This window comes from Volvox carteri (assembly GCF_000143455.1).
Source record: "Volvox carteri f. nagariensis unplaced genomic scaffold VOLCAscaffold_60, whole genome shotgun sequence".
Lineage (NCBI taxonomy): Eukaryota > Viridiplantae > Chlorophyta > Chlorophyceae > Chlamydomonadales > Volvocaceae > Volvox > Volvox carteri.
Window position 1 is genome coordinate 127,438 of NW_003307603.1, and position 16,290 is coordinate 143,727.

Here is a 16,290-nt window from a genome sequence, read left to right on the forward strand (position 1 = left end):
GGCACCGTCGGAGCCAGGGGCAAAATAATGCTTTGCGCCTGATTGGTTTTATGTCGGTGGAGGAGACTAGGGCGGAAGGAAACAAAAGTTGGCAATGCTTATTGCGCGTGCCCTCCTGTTGAAACGGTAGAACCCGGGACATAAGGAGCTATCAACAAGGGCTCAGCAGAAAAGCAGCCGGCTACTGTGTATATGAAGGACAAGGTACCACTAGCTCATAGCGTGCGGTAAGCCCTTCAAAGGTTTGGCGCCCTTTTCGCCCGTCCCGCAATAAATAGCCGCGTCAATACTTTACCTCTCTGCGATCCTCCCATAAAACCTACACCTCCAGCATGACGTCATCTTTCACGTCGTTTTCCTCCTCTCCTCTTGCGCACCTCGTCTTCCTGGGCAAACCCGGCAACCACACACAGCTTTTCTCCCCAATCTACGGTGTTGTCCATCCCTCTTCACTCTCCTCTTTCAGGCTTCTCAATGTGAACATTGTGGCTGGCTTCGTCAAAGAGACTATAACCCCGTGACCCAGTCCTTAAGCGGCCTAAGGCATGGGCAACGCATTCTCAGGCAGCAGTGGCAGGTCCTCAGGCAGCAATGGCGAGTCATTAGGCAGCATTGGCAAGTCCTCAGGCAGCAATGGCGAGTCATTAGGCAGCATTGGCAAGTCCTCAGGCAGCAATGGCGAGTCATTAGGCAGCATTGGCAAGTCCTCAGGCAGCAATGGCGAGTTCTCCAATATTATCCCAGACAGCACCGACCCCCAGGACTGGAGGCAGCGAGGCGTTGAGCTGGCAAGGGCTCGTCATGATGCATTCACCGCCAGCAGGGCAGCCTACACTGCGGGTGACTACAAGCTTGCTAAGGAGCTATCTCATAAGGGCAAGGAGTACGCAGCGCAGGTGTGGTTTTGGCGCACGCTTCTAGATTTCTAGAAGTTGTAACCGCATTTGCAGTAGACTGTCCTTTCCCTCTCTGTCACTCTTCCTACTGGTTAGAGTATCCAGGCTCATGCGAAGGCTGCAGCTCTGATTCTCCAGCGCAATAGCAGGAGGTCCGGATTTCTGGACCTGCATGGATTGCGAGTGACGGAAGCTGTAGCGGCGGTGGAGCAGGCGCTTGCTCGCGGACGCGAGGCGGGTACGTCGCGGCTGGTGTTGGTGGTTGGCCGCGGGCTGCACAGCCCCGGCGGTGTGCCAAAACTACGGCCCGCAATTGAGGAATTAGTACGGCGTTATAACATACGTGCAACAGTGGGTGCGCCAAATGAAGGATGCATCACGTGCGAGTTTGTCAGTGCTGCGGAGAGAGGTTGGGTGGAGTGGGTAATGGACCGGGTTTGTGTCATTTCTTAAATCGGTAACAAATGGACAACCTGGTTTGTGTCCGAGTGTAGTTCTTATCAAAGAATTCATTGCAACATACCAAACAATGATCGATTTACAGTGTCAAACATTTCAAATCGCGGTACGATTCCTGCTACAGACATAATCTCATGGACAGGACATGCATATTTCCGAACTGCCGGCATGCAGATTGATGAATGTACAGTGATATTCAAGCAAATCGAATCATCAAATTTTCAGATATTGGTCAAGTTTTTCTCCACTGATTTCCTCGAGCTGCGTCAGCACCTCCCGAACCCTTGCCGCCACCCCCGGGTCCGTATCCTCAAGCAGTTCACTGAAAAAGGGCAAAGCCTCCGGCAACAGCACCAAATACTCCTCCCGCAGCCGCTCCACCAGCTGGGCAATCACCTCCAATGCCAGAGCACGAGTTCTTGGATTAGCATTACGCGTCAGCATAAGCGTTGCGTGATTTAGCGGCTTCCACAGCGCGTCATTGTTTACCGCCACAGCCATTGCAAGCAGCGAACCAACCGCGGCTGAACCCAACGGACCAAGCGAAGCTGCGCCATCGGGCGCAGTGTACATTCGAGTTGACGCGCCCAGGATGACATATGCTGACAAGTCCTTATCCTCGTGCTGGGGAGAGCGCAGATAGGCCGTCACTACATCAGGAGGTTCAGAAGCTAACTGACTAACCAGAGGTGTCTGCAGCCGTGCGAAGCGCTCGCTGTCGATGAAGCCGACGGAGTCGTGGTTAAAGCAGCGGTGCAGCGCGCGGATAATCCGCAGGCGAAGCAGCCAAGCCAAGCAGACCTGTTGGTCATTATAGCTTGCCGCTGCGTCGACAGAAGCAGCTGCACTGCGCCGAGGCTTCTTCTTGCTGCGTGCGCCCTTGCCGTCCATGCCATCAGCACCACCCAGATGTTGTACACATAGGTCCAGCAGGTAGCGATAGTATGGCACCAGTACAGAGCGCAATCTGTCTGCTAGCGCGTTGACGACGCCAAACATAGCCACCATTCGGCCTAGGTACGAAGGCTCGCCTCCTGCACCAGGGGCCTCCGACACCGTGACTGTTGACGCCCACTCCAACAGCCGAAGAAAAAGTGGTTTGAACCGCACTTCGCTGAGCTTCATCACTAGTGCAACCACCGCAGAAATAGCAGCGTCTTCGACAGTGTTAATCGCGAAGTCCCCATGCACACCAAGAGCCTTGGGGTGCCGTTGGCGAACATCCAGTGCGCTCAACAAGAAGGCGAACATGGACTCGCTATTTTGCGCCGCTATCTTCGATTCCATTGAAATGGCAGCCGACGCCACCATATTCAGCAGCGACACTGTCGGCGCAGCAGCAACTGCTGCCGCGCCAGGCTCAGCGTCGGTCGCTGAAGCGATGCACGGCTCAAACCTTTCGTATAACGCTGGCAATAAAAGCCGAGGTGCCACTGCCGTCGGAAGGCGTGCACGAATGCTGGCAGCAAATTTGTCGCAGCTGGCAGCCGTGCACGCCAACACATGGGGGTTCAGCAAGATCGCCAGGATGGACGGAAGGTGCGGACTGAGGAAACCACCCATATTCTCCACGAGCGCGTTCAGACAGGCAAGCGCGCTGGACAGCTCCAGGGCTGCGTCGCCTGCAGTGCTACGCTTTCGCCGTGAGGCTGGCATCGCCGAATCACTGTCTTCACTAAGCTCATCCATATCCGACGACAGATTCCCAACACAATACGCAGGATCCCCCATTGCTGCATCGACGCTCCCGTTTTCCGGTCCAACACCAGCCCGTGCCAGCCGTGCCCAGGCTGAGTCTGCTGCCGCCACCGCCGCCGACACAGTTGCCGGCAGTACAGGCACCAGTTGCGCCTTCAGCGCATCTACGAAAGCTGCCACTGTAGCCAGCGCACTTGCGCGAACACTGGCGTGCGAATCCTTCGTAGCTGCTAGGACTACCGGAACACTTGCCAGGAGCGCCACTTGTTGCTGCGATCCAAACTCAGTCGCAATAGTAGCCAGCGCTACAAGCGCAAGCTGACGCGTCAGCGGCGATGCGCCATGGCTGGACGAGCCCTGGAGCAGCGACGGCAGCATGGCACAAGCACGGCCCGCTGCATCGCTGGCCTGGCGCAACTTCGCGTTGCGGACACGTTGCGGAAGCTCAATTTGGTCTTGGATGTCGAAACGCACACCCCGAACCTTGTCCGTGAAGAGCTTTAGCGCGCGCCTCTTGACTTTGTCGGCAGTGTGCTCCAGTAGCGTTACAAGAGATTGCAGGTACGTGTCAGAGGCCATAACGCCCTGAAGCGCCGCAAACATGGCATATAGCCCCCGACTGGCCGACAGGACCGCGTGTTGAAGCCCGGAACCGGAAAGATCAAGCGCCGGTGTTGCGTAATCGGGCTGGAGCACTTGCATTTGCGATAACGCAGCTTCCATTAGGCGGCGACAGCCCATGTCCAAGGCGGGATCGGGATCGGGACGGCGGAAGGAGGCACTGGCAGCCGCCACAGCAACCTTGAGCTGCAAGAGTAGCAAAGGAAGCAGTTGCAATGCAAAAATCATTGCAAGGCGGCCTAGTAGCTTCTGTGGAAATGACCGTGGACAAATTCGAAATCGCGTGAACCGAAGTAGCCTCAGAGAAATCCGCTAATTTTATCATCACCCGCTGCAGCAGCCCCGTAGGGCCACCACATCAGTGTGTGTAACAATTGGCTAAATCATCGGCCAAAGGTTCACGTGCAACAGCATGAAGCGAAAAACGCGTCTACGCGCATGGACAGGCAGACGAACTGCAAGTGTGGCCTCAGAGAAATCCGCTAATTTTATCATCACCCGCTGCGGCAGCCCCGTAGGGTCACCACATCAGTGTGTGTAACAATTGGCTAAATCATCGGCCATCATGGGAAATGCAAGCTATCGGATGACACGACGGGAGTAGGTCGTAACATGCATGGCTGTCCTACAAACAGATTTCTGAACGATACAATCCAGAGAGGCGTCCTCACCTTCAGCTGAGCAGTAACAAAAACGACAACCGTGCGGGGGAAAGCCTTGTGTGCCTGCTGGCTACTAGCACTCATGGCCATTTCCATAATACGAGAAAAGCATGCCAGCCGAACAGGAAGCTCCACCTGCATGGAACAACGAAACAACCCTCTTGTGATTTCGACAAAACACCGATGGATGTCCGAGAGAGGGGGTTAGGTAGGTCTTGAAGAGGCCTCAGCAACCGTAGTAAAGTAGTCAGCACAACTTATCTAAGACTGACGTGCAAAATGGATATTTTGTCATCACTGGCCTCGCCCACCACTGTTTAAGTGGAAGGAAATAGCAGGCATCCTGATAAAACAGAAATTCACATTTCAGTGACGACTGGGCACACATACCTGGAGCGCCAGCTGGGATGCCAATTCAGGAAGCCAGTCCAAAGGAGACTGCTCCCGCAAACCATTATGCACAACCTCGGCTTGCTGCACCGCACTGCCATTCTCGCCCTGAGTGGGGATAGCTTCAGGTATGGAAGGTTTTGCAGTGTGTTGCAGCAACACAAACAGCCCATTGGACAAACCGTCTTCCACCTGCAGAACATTAACGACACACGACCAACGATTAAATCCATGCGACGAAGATCAAGATAAGAAAGATGCAGCAATTAAACGAATAACGTGTGAACTATATTCGCCACCCAGCCCAATTCAAAGCGTCCGTCAGACAAATGCCTCGATTGTCATCGTAGACGGCTACAGCACCGACAGAACGCCGGATGCCGCATAGGCGCCGCTCGGATTCGTCATCTAGTGGTCATCAGCCGGTCGCTTTGGCTATGCAAGTCAGTCATGCGAACAGAATAATTCCGTACAGCTATGCTGGGCCGTCAGACAAATGCCTCGATTGTCGTCGCAGTCGGCTACAGCACCGGCAGAACGCCGGATGCCGCATAGGCGCCGCTCGGATTCGTCATCTAGTGGTCATCAACCGGTCGCTTTGGCTATACAAGTCAGTCATGCGAACAGAATAATTCCGTACAGCTATGCTGGGCCGTCAGACAAATGCCTCGATTGTCGTCGCAGTCGGCTACAGCACCGGCAGAACGCCGGAGACTGTGTCATGCCGCTCGGATTCGTCATCTAGTAGTCATCAGCCGGCCGGCAGCTATGCTCACTGACATGCTTGCCCTTGTTCCCATAACCAGAGACCTTCCTTACCGCGGGCAGCGCTCGCAGCAGAGCCAGCAACACATCAAGCCGGCGATGCGCCGGAAGCGAAGGAAGGGACGAGACAACTTGCTCCCAGAGAGGGGCCTGCATCCGACCGCCTGCCACCCATGCCGGCACTACAGCCGCCAGGGCCGTTGCACCCACCGCGCGACTGTGTTCGTCATCCTGGAGTCCCGCCGACTGGTTCACGACAGCCAACACCTGCAGGCAAATACCATCGGAGGTTGATCTGCTTTGGAGAAAATGATTAACGACACATCCACCATCCTCCCCATATAGCATTGGCAGTGAAAATCAGCAGACCTCATGTGAAGAAATAAGCATCACGAAGCACTTCAGAAACTGTGAAAGCTGTCAAAAGGTTTCTTAATCATCGGTCCGCCGCTACTGCAATGCTGAACAAGTGACTGGAGTAGTACAGGCTAAACGAAGATCCATAGGTAAACCCTACCTGCAGGACGTGAGACAAAGCGGCTTCTGGCGTCCTGGTTGCCAGAGCTGCCAGCAAGCCCAATGCCGCATTTCGTACGGATGCATCAGGCGCCTCGCGCGCCATGCATACAGCCAGCTCCAGGTCAAACAAGTGCAGATCAGCAACATCCGTGTTAAGTGACAAAGCCGTTAACGCCTGCAGGGCGAGCGTTGCCGCATACCCTGCAAGCGAGGACTTATTGCCAGAGGCCTCGTGTGCACTGTCATCACCGCGCTCATCCCCTGCTGCGGGGCTTTCAGCCTCCAGAACGCTTGAAATGCTACCAACGATTGGCTGCAGCCTGCGCAGCAGCGCCTGACACGCGGTAACCACCAGATGCGCGGATGAGATACCGTTGCGCCACTGTAACAGTTCCAGGACAGCTACGGTATCGCGAAGCAAAGGCAGCGTTACTTGCGTCGACGGTGGCTCTATTGAAGCGCCCATTCCATGGCCAGCCGACTCAATCTTGCTCTTCTTCTTTGCCCGACTATCCAACCCGTCCGATTTTTCAGCCGGAGCCTTGTTCGAGCCGTCACCTCGCAGCTCTAGGAGAGGGACCAGCACCTCGGCTGAAAGCTGAACGACCTCCAGAGCAGACCTAGCAGCTGAGCGAACCTCCGCGCAAGGATCACACTCATGCCTGTTCAATAGAACAGCAAACAGCTCTCGCACAGTACGGCCCGGCAGTGCGGCGAACAACTCACGCGAGACTTGTCGGACGGCTGCGAGACGTGCAGCCGCCAGAGCTGCGGTAGCTGTTGATTGCTGCGCAGAGATTAATGGCGACGGCAGCTCGGCCGCCTCGGCCAACCGCCCTAACGCCGACTCGTCCGTTGTCGCGGCAACGGTAGCTGGTGTGAACAGTGAAGTCACAAACAGGCCCACCGCCTTGCCGTCCAGGGCCGTGGCGGACAACGGCGAACTCTTAAGCTTTAGGATCAAGTATGACAAGTACGTGGTGCCAGCTAAGAAGAGTTCCGAGCTAACCGAAGGCGGTGTCGTCGATGATGATGCGGTCATAGGTCTGGCCACTAGGCAGGATAGCACTACACAGGCGGTGTTGACGCCGGGAGCATCCACGCCAAGGCCAGGAAGGCTAGACGCAAGGTAGGAAGCAACACCAGAAGCAAGGGCCCGTGGCAATGATAGGCCTCCCGACTGCACGTCCTCTGGATGCAACGCGCCTTGTAGTAAAACAGAGATGGCATCTGGGTCGCGGCAAAGCAGCTTTCTGTGCGGCAGCAGTGCCGAAGATAATGCAGGCGCTACGTCTTTGGACGATTCAGTCACACCAGAAACCCGTGCCACGTTGAGTACCGCATCCACTGCAGCCAGACAATGGCAGGCTGCGGCTCGAACAGAAGCCTCTGAGCTCGCCAGCGCAGGGAGCAACATGACCAGACAGCTCCGAGCACTATCCGCCGTGACCAGCTGAGCCTGCACCTGAAGCGCCATGCACTGCAATGGCGCCGGAACTGAAGCGGCCGACTCCAATGCACCAGATACAGCAGCTGATCCAGCAGGGGACGCCGGGGCTGCATACAAGCCCGACAGGAAAGCGCTCCGCTCTGATGCCTGAACCGAGCGCGTAACCACTAACCGAGGCAAGTCGCGCAAACCGTCGAGCGAGTAGTTCAATGAAGCCAGCAGTCCCAACAAGCGCCTAGCGCGAAGCCTTGCTGTGGACTCGTCAGCGGTAGAGCCATGGCACGTTTCCGGCAGACGAGCCAAGCTAGCCTGGAGTGATCCCAAAATAAGGGCCCAATGCAACGAGATTGGGTCTGTGAAGAATGCGGCAGCATGATCATCTTGGGTTGCTCCTTCCGCAGATGAGATCTTCTCAGAAAAGGTTTTACACCAGTCGTAGTCGCCAGCGCCTTCAAGCCGAGCGTACGGCAGCAACATTTCCGCTAAGTCGACCACAAACCGAAGCAAACTTAGTGCTGTGTCCGACAGGCCACCAGCCGCGCTGGATGGTGCAGCGGCAACGGCAGCTACACAAGATGAAAGCAGCAGCAAATGTTGGGCGCGCACAGATGCTGACGCTGCCGTATCACCGCCTGCAACAGCAGCAGCAGCGCTTGCAGCAACGAGATGCTTAATGCTGGGCAAACAAGCCGCTGCATCCGCCGTCAGTGATTTAGTCAGTGCAGACACAACGCTGCGCTCAACAACCGTCGCCTTTTTGGTTGAGCTGCCCTTGCCCTTGCCAGCAGATTCAACGCCCTTAATATGCGCCTCCACCTTGTCCATGGCATCAACAAGCTCGGAGAACAGCGGCATGCCGAGCTTCGATGCTGCGCGAGCTGCCGCAATACTAACTGCAACGTCCCGCTTTGTAGGTATCATAAGCTCCAGCAGATGTAGTGCTGCAGATTGCCGTAGTTCATCCGATGTCGATACCGTCCCAACGTGAGACAAAAGCCCAACAACCTTGCGAGCAGCCTTGCGCGCGGCCTTGAGTTGCGGCAACTTCGCAGAACCGTACAGTATGTCCCCCAAGCGATATGCCAGCGGAACCACTGCGTCCAGCAGAGCTGCAGGCGGTAGCTCCTTGAGGCAAGACAGGCCGAGGGCAGCCACCACAACGCCGAGGTCGTCATCACGGAGGCGGCACAACGCCGCCGCCGTCAGGGCTGCACGCGCCTCGGACGCGGCGGCACAAGTGGATGCATCCTCTGAAGCCAGGGGCTGCGCAGTTGACGCAGCCAAGTCTGCATCCAATTGCCGAAGGGCCAGTCGGCGTACAGCTGCCTGTGGCGCCACTAGCGCAGCAGCAAGCGTCAGCATGGTTCCGCCACACGGTGCCGAGTAGCCGCCACAGGCAAAAGTTGACCTGACAAAGTCGAAGCGTGCACGCTTCTCCGAGGAAAGTTGGGCGGCGACCGCCTCGGCCGACTCGATTACGGCATCGTCGCTGTCGTCGTCATCGGATGTCGGACCCTTACTATCGGCCTTGTGCTTTGTCTTGCGGCGTTTGTGCTTTTCGCAAACGTCCATGTCGTCCTTAACACCGGACGCATTCTGGCGCGGAGGACGTAGCGGCTCCAAATAAGTGTTGACAGCCTCATCCGTAGTCTCGGGATAGCGCTGATCAAGCACCCTGAAAGATGCAGTGGTGCACACATTCCAACTTAGGGTACAACAACGTATAGACCAGGGTACCATGACCGTTGATAGGCCTGTGACAGAATGTAAGCGGTGGCACGCAAGGCAAGGATATCTGGAGTCTACCGAGTCTTCAGAGATAAGGGAAGAATGCGCCCTCAGGATTCAGGCCGCAAAGGGTTGATTTTTCCATCAACAGACTCTCAACTCAACACTCCGAAATAACCATCCTGGGGCCAAGCCACCATGTTTCCTCCAGTCATTTAAATGAAGGCCGAACTAGTTCAGTTCATACCACAATCGCACCTGAGAATGCGCTGGCAGCTTTCACGTACGGACGAGTCAGCATTCGACGAGCCACCAGCCTCCAGCAAGGCAGATGCCAAGGCGCGCGCCGGCTCACCACGTAGAGCCCCAGAGTGAGTCAGAGCCAGCAGGTCTCCCTCGCAGCGCCGCCCTGAACTACTGCCGGCAGGTCTGCCGGTGCCCACCATGGAAGCGGCCAGAGAGCGGACAATCAACATCAGCAGCGGGCCCGTCCGGATGTTGCCGCGTTGTGCAAGAGACCCCAGCTCTGAAATCAAATTCGGAAGCGACGATAAGTACTGCAACGCGGTATAACATGCAAGGGTTCGATGTTATTGGCTTCAAAGGAGTCGAGGCATGAAAGCTATAATGGGAACCACCAGCTCAGCGAAACATACAACGAACAAGGGCAATAAGGGGGTGACAAGGGATTAGCTTTGAAGATGTCCCTTGCTGGGTAAGACCCAAGAGGTAACTGCCCCGACGGGGCTCCCCAAGGCGATGGAATCAGCATTGGTGACGCACAAGCCAGTTCCGCTCAACCTAGGGTGCAACAAGGCACCAAAGGGAACATGAAAAACCCAGCGCGCAGTCAATGTACGGTGTTCCCCGGGAACATACACCCACAAGTGCGTCGAAAGCGACACCGGGTGCTCCCGCTAGGGGGCTGCAGGGACAAGGCATGTCAACCCACAGCCCACCCCATTTTCACGTGTTACATGGACCTTGTACTGGAAGGAAAATATGTAAAATTGAGATAAATGCAAAATTAACCATACCTTGAGCGTTTTGTCGGATAGAAGCTGGATATGTTTCTGCGTGACGGCCATGTGCGCCATGACGAGTAGTGTTGTACGGACATGCTCCGGAACCGGCTCGGTGTACTTGAGCATGGTGTTAAGGATCACTGCATGTTGGCAGGGGATAGCCAAATCGGGGTCACTAGGTCGCCTTGGCAGGAGGTGGCTTCGCAAACGCAGGGAAACGGATCCGAAATCCTTCAAGTGTGAGCGCACAGGATTCGGGCTCATGCAAGATTGGAAGCCTCAGGGAATACAAACTGTAATTGGTGTCGCGCATCGCCTAGGGCCTCACCAAAGCAATATTCTCATCAACGGCATTCCAACCCTTCCTTGCGCCTGACTGCCCAGGCGCCAGTATCATGCATCCTGCAGCAATACCCCGATTGGCACAAACCCAAATCAATGAAATGCACGTTAAGCAATGACCTAAACACCCTGAAACAGATGCAAAACGCTCACCTTTGACGAAGTCCCTGCCAAGTGTAGCTCGACTGAACAACTCCGCGACTGCCATCAGGGTCGCAGCGCGGTACTCTTGCGCCGCGCCCTTCCCGATACCCTCCAGCAAGTATGGCAAGATGGCTGCGAGAAAGTCTTCCACGACTTCCGGTAACAGGGCCAACACTTCACAGAGAAGCACCGCGTAGAAAGAAAGGTAGGTTCGGCTGTGGGTACGTAGAGCAGATGCGCCTGAGCGAACGGAGCCCAAGGCGGTGCCACCCAGCTGGCCGGCAGCCTTGCAGATGAAGAGGAGCAGCTGGCGGTCGTTGACACACCGTTGCGCTAGGAGATCTCGTGGCAGGGAAGCTCCCGACGACTGCATCTTGGCAAGCCATCCCCACAAGCTGCCGGGCGGGCCGATGGCCAGCGTTTGGACGAGGCGTACGAACTCGTTCGTCGAATGATAGGGAAGAGCAGCGGTCAGGAGAGAGTCCACATTCCGTTCATTGGCCCTGTGCAAGTACACCAACGATGGGTTTCGTTGTTAAAAACTGTGCACCTCATTATAAAGCTGGAAAGACACGTACCACCTCCAGGTGTTATCGAATAAAAACAGGCAACATCGCATGAAGGGACATGTAGATACATGCTCAAGCGTCCGGCGCAAGACTCTTACAAGGCGTTATGGGACGGCCGACTACGTCGTTGGGAGCGGTTGTGCGTGGACAACGACGGCGCCAACTAACCTGTAACGCCGAATTAGGTATTCCAGAGCTTTGAACGCTCCCGGAGACAGGAAGTGGTTGCTTAGCAAGCAGCAGAACTCATGGACGGACTCGCTCAGCTTCGACAAAAATTCCGAAGTCTGCAAATCTGGGTTGATGTCTAGACTTGCACGGCTGAACAGGCTCTCCCGGAATGGCCTAAATCGCGGTTCCAAATGCATCAACTCGTCAAGCCCTGTAAACACAGAAGGAAGGCAGAATTTTGGCCACAGCAACCAAAACCGCAACTTCGAAAATAGTGACACATACATATTTGCTACCCTTGGGAATATAACCTCCTTAAAGAAATTTGTTGGCAAGGCACCACGTCCACCCTGGGTTGTCGGCGGCGGCCGCCGGCCAAGGCCGCCACATCGAAAATTTGTCCCGAAGTTTCCTTCCACAGTGCTTACCTTGACACGCGACGTCATATATTGTCTGCAAATCAATATCAGCCGCCTTTTGAAAGTCGAATAGCAACGAGGGCTTGCCCTTCTTAACCGCCGCTGGCAATGCCGGCTGACGCTGCCGGGCCAGCGCTTGCAGCTGGCTTGCCAGCACAGAAGTCATTGTACTCAATTCCTCAAAAGTTGTTTTATGGCAAAACCTTTTCAAAACATTCATGCATCCGCATCCATCGGCTGCGCGCTGGGAACGAGAGTGGAACAATGTCCACGGAGAAAAGAACTTACACCGGGCCTGGTGCCCTAATAAATAATCTGCACAAGCACAGCCTTTTATTGCCGGCAAGGTTTACAAAGGGCTTATGTGCCGCACCCTTTTCGGTTCATTTGCAACCAACTGTTTATTCCCTAGTGGCATCTAGTTATCTAATTGCCCAAATATTTCCTGGGGCACCTGACAGCACCCCTGTACACTCTTTGATATGGGCATTAAGAAAATAGGCCTGCCAGGAACTGCATGGAAAGACCATTCCACTCATGGCAACCATCGCACGCTCCCTCAAATCCGTCGTAGTTCAACTCTGACTCCATATCGTAGCGGAGCTTGTGGCCTTCTTGCGCAGCCGCGCAGCCAACGCCGCCAGTTTCCCCAGCAAATGAGCCTGTTGTGGGGTTTTGCAAATGGGTACCGCAAGCACAGCACTGAACGCCCGGCGGCAAAGATAGGCGGGGAAGTTCCACAGGACAGCAATCAGCCGCTCGAGTGTGTTCTCACCCCAGCGTCACGGGTGTTCCCTAGCGTATTCAATCGTATACAGTCTCACCATCATTAGATGTAACCACACCCTTCGTGGTCTCCGCGGCTGCCAAGGCTCTATTACTGTTGGTCACCTCAAAGCGCATGTCGTGCACGAGCTTTCGATCTTCTTCGCTGTGCACAGCTGCAGAGCCCCTGCGAAATTCGTGCCAAACTCGTTCCCTGTCACTTTTCCCGTGTTTAAGTTGGGATCTGCGCCGTGACATTAAGAAGATACATACCAGAGGTCTGCTGCAGCACATATTTCCATCAGGTTGCACCGCTTGATGGTGTACCGGCTGGGCATCGCAAAGCAAGCTAGGACGTTCTGCCTAGCTAAACGAGTCATGTGCACCAGACTGTGCGGTGCACAAGTGGCCGAATAATCAGCAGCTGCACCTGCATCGCGGCCAGCAGCGGTAGCACTATGCCGTGTTGGGTAGGGCTCATGGGCAGGCCCCAGCCGGACAGGCCGGAGCTGCAAGTGCACTGCGTACAGCTGTCCGTGGTTCGCCAGGCTAGGTCCAGTCTTGGAGGCGCCAGGCACTGAAACCAACAAGCGAGAAACAGGAAGCCCACCTACATTACAGTTGGGCATGGAAGGGGACACCCAAGGGTTGGCCGCCGCTGTGGCTTAAGCTAACAGCTTTCCTTGTATTGTATTGTATTGTTCACCCCCAGGCCTAGGCTCACCGTGCCCGCATGTGCCACCTCATGGCCAGACAAAATACCATTGGTTCCAAGCTTGCCAAGGGTCGTACAGCCTTAGGAAAGGAACAAGACCTCCTTGCAAATCCCTGATCCTGTTATGCACAACCTACCCAACTATACATGACGGCCTTTGCTTAGATCACCCAGGCGGCAACGTTTTGTGCTTACCAAACAGCTTCTCGACGCTTACTCCAGTGCTCGCCGTGCTCACACAGTTCGGTGGATCTCGTTGCAGCAGCACCACTGTCGGAAGCCGCTGCACATGGCACAAAGAACCCGAGAGGGGCTCAGCCCTGCTGCAGGCCGCCGAACTGCGCGAGAACCACTCACTTCCTGACGTTTTTCATCTGCATGCAGCCCAAGCAGCACGGGCGCCCAGCCTTGACCCACATCACCACCAAATCTTACCCTTACGGCCATCGCCGCCGCCACTTCGCTTTTCATGAAGCCAGTTGAATTGCTACCGGCTGTCTTGTTTGTGTTAGTCGTGTTGCCTGCACCTGGACGATGCACTGTTGCCATGGCCGGTGTATCGGTTGCACCCTTCATGACCCCTTCCGCACCATGACACACCAGCTGCTCCTGCTGCTGGTTCCCTTCCCTATCTTGCAGCGGCTTGGGCCAAGGAAGATCCGACACGCGCACCAGTTTAACCGGGATATTTAGTGGTGGCAGGGTGTCGTCCAGCATGTCGTCCTCATCCCCCGGCTGGCCAGGGCTTAACCTGCCTGGGCTGAGATGTGTATCCATTCGACAAGCGCTGTCCTCGCCGGCAGTTCCTACTGTCCCTTCTGGGTCCGCCCCTGAGATTGCTTTATTGCGTTCATCAGAGGAATCGGACTCCACTGCAGCTCGACACTGAACACGACCAGTTGATGCCCCTGAGTGACTGCAGTGAAGGGGATCGGCCAGTGCTTGCAAGGTAACAGGGCTCATCACTTCCGTGCTGCGGTTCGGCCCCGTGTTTTGTGGGCGAAAGGTCTCAGACGTTGGGGTGGGTTGCATTCTTCGGGAGGTGGGAGGAAGCAACTGGTCATCGCCTTTGCTGACCATGCCATGTTCCGCATCGGCCTCAGCGCGTTGGGCCCCGGCAGACGACCCATGTATGCCCACGCACCGTTCTGCAGCAGCACTAACGAATCAGTTCAGATAAGGTCAGCGGCAGTGAGAATATGTCCTGGATTACCTGGAATTTCTTCGTGCTGTGGAAGCGAGTGAGCCAGCTTGTCTATAGGGACCGATGCAAGTGGAGCAGGGCTAGTCGCGGGCGCGTGGACTGCGGACGGCAAAGTGGCTTTGTACTGGATGTCAAGTTCCCGAGTCATTGGCATCGCGGTTGGGGCAGGGCGCAGTGAAGGCGCGATGTGGGTCACGCTGGGAGCGGGTTCACTGGCGTCGCTTCGGGTGTTGCTTTTGCTGCCAACAGGCGACAGCTTATGCGCCGGCATTGTCGCGGATGGCAGCTTAAGGTCTGCGACGTTATGATGCAAGCCCTGTGACCTGGATGCGTTGCCAACGTCCCCCGTGACGATGGGCCGACCCCCTGAGGTAACCCTCACACCAGAGGTAACCCTCAGGTTGACATGGGGCGAAACGGCTCTGTCCATATTAGCTGTCACCTCCTGCGATGCCCCTATGGACCGTAATTCATCGTTCGGGTAGCTTCTTCTGGGTCCTGGCGGCCGGAAAGCCAAGCGTACTGGCGCGGTCGCTACTGGGCAAGCAATTTTGCCCTTGAAGAAGCGTGGTCCCAGCTCTAGCTTTGAAGGCTCTTCAGCCCCCTGTAGAATTTCAATTATATGTAATATAAAGTGAGCCGTCAGTGTTGTTGAGGACGGACGCCGTGATGGGCTTAGCATTTCATTCAATAAGCCAAGCTTCCATACCTGCTGAAGTGCCTTGCTTATCAACGGAGAATTGAACAAGCGTTTGCGTGACGGTAAATGCTGTTTCATAACAGGTTGGTGAGAGTTGATCGCATTGATCTCAACATTCGGAACAAAATTCTACCTGAGCACATTCGTCTGCAGGCAGTAGCTGTCTTTTCATGGCTATAATTGTGTTGGGGTTATATGATAGGCAGGTAAACTTAAGGGATAGGATAGGATAGGAAGGATACTTAAGTTCCTAGCTATGACACGGTTTACGATCTAGTTCCCGGTGAGTTCTGCACCCCGAAGTAGCACCACATAATAGGCCCTTAGAGGTCCATTAGCTCAGCAATAGATTAATACAGGAAGAGAGTTGCCATGCTCCAAAAATTTTTGGGGATCCAGTCAACTCAAAACCGGGTCGTAACTGGGTCGTATAGGGCCGGCTCCCATTCGCGAGTTAGTGGGGACATTTAAAATAATTGAGCAGCTTCAATTCGGGCACTTGGATCACGCAACTTTTAGCCACCTTCAAGCTAACAGGGCCCGCCATAGTTAGTCCGTACTCAGAATCGCGCGAACTCAATCCTGAATTGTAAGCAAGTTTATAGATAAAAAATTAATATAAGAGATTGTCATGATTTCAGTGCTTTAGTTTGCTTCGGTGCATGATGAGCTTACCACCTGAGCGACCTCAGGTTGTAAGTTCGCGAGCTCTTGTTAACCAATTTATATAATTCATTAAAATATCCTCTTTAACGGTAACATGGAGTTGCAATGGAAGCTGCGGTACGATTACAGTTGACATAACTCAGCTACCAACCTACCATGGAAGGACGCGACTTATAGCCAGATTTTGGTGGGGTGGAGCGGCATTTATCTTACCATATCTATAGGACACTAACTGGCTAATGGGAGCCAGCCCATAGTTTGCTTAGTCCTCGCTGCTTTTCCAGCTGAACTGTTGAAAGTGGACCACATCTTACCGTAAGGTGCATTTCAATCCACAAAAAACAGACCTGCCTTTACGCTTCAACAAATTTGGACTCCATAG

The 16,290-nt window shown here is 54.9% G+C and overlaps 2 protein-coding genes across 2 annotated transcripts; both read right to left on the reverse strand.

The window, feature by feature from the left end:
• Positions 1-536: 536 nt before the first annotated feature.
• VOLCADRAFT_107183 (uncharacterized protein) lies at positions 537-12,024 on the reverse strand (the record flags this gene model as incomplete). The annotated part of the gene is made up of 11 exons (XM_002956359.1): positions 537-1,979; positions 2,040-3,860; positions 4,346-4,351; positions 4,727-4,834; positions 5,546-5,758; positions 6,009-9,135; positions 9,447-9,745; positions 10,226-10,353; positions 10,709-11,202; positions 11,437-11,650; positions 11,868-12,024. The coding sequence occupies 11 exons, from the start codon at positions 12,022-12,024 to the stop codon at positions 1,569-1,571; spliced, it is 6,978 nt and encodes a 2,325-aa protein (XP_002956405.1). The 3' UTR covers positions 537-1,568.
• A 271-nt stretch (positions 12,025-12,295) lies between these two features.
• On the reverse strand, positions 12,296-14,468 carry VOLCADRAFT_107184 (uncharacterized protein; the record flags this gene model as incomplete). Its single annotated transcript, XM_002956360.1, has 5 exons — positions 12,296-12,520; positions 13,054-13,233; positions 13,556-13,621; positions 13,774-14,254; positions 14,416-14,468. The coding sequence occupies 5 exons, from the start codon at positions 14,466-14,468 to the stop codon at positions 12,434-12,436; spliced, it is 867 nt and encodes a 288-aa protein (XP_002956406.1). The 3' UTR covers positions 12,296-12,433.
• Positions 14,469-16,290: the final 1,822 nt, after the last annotated feature.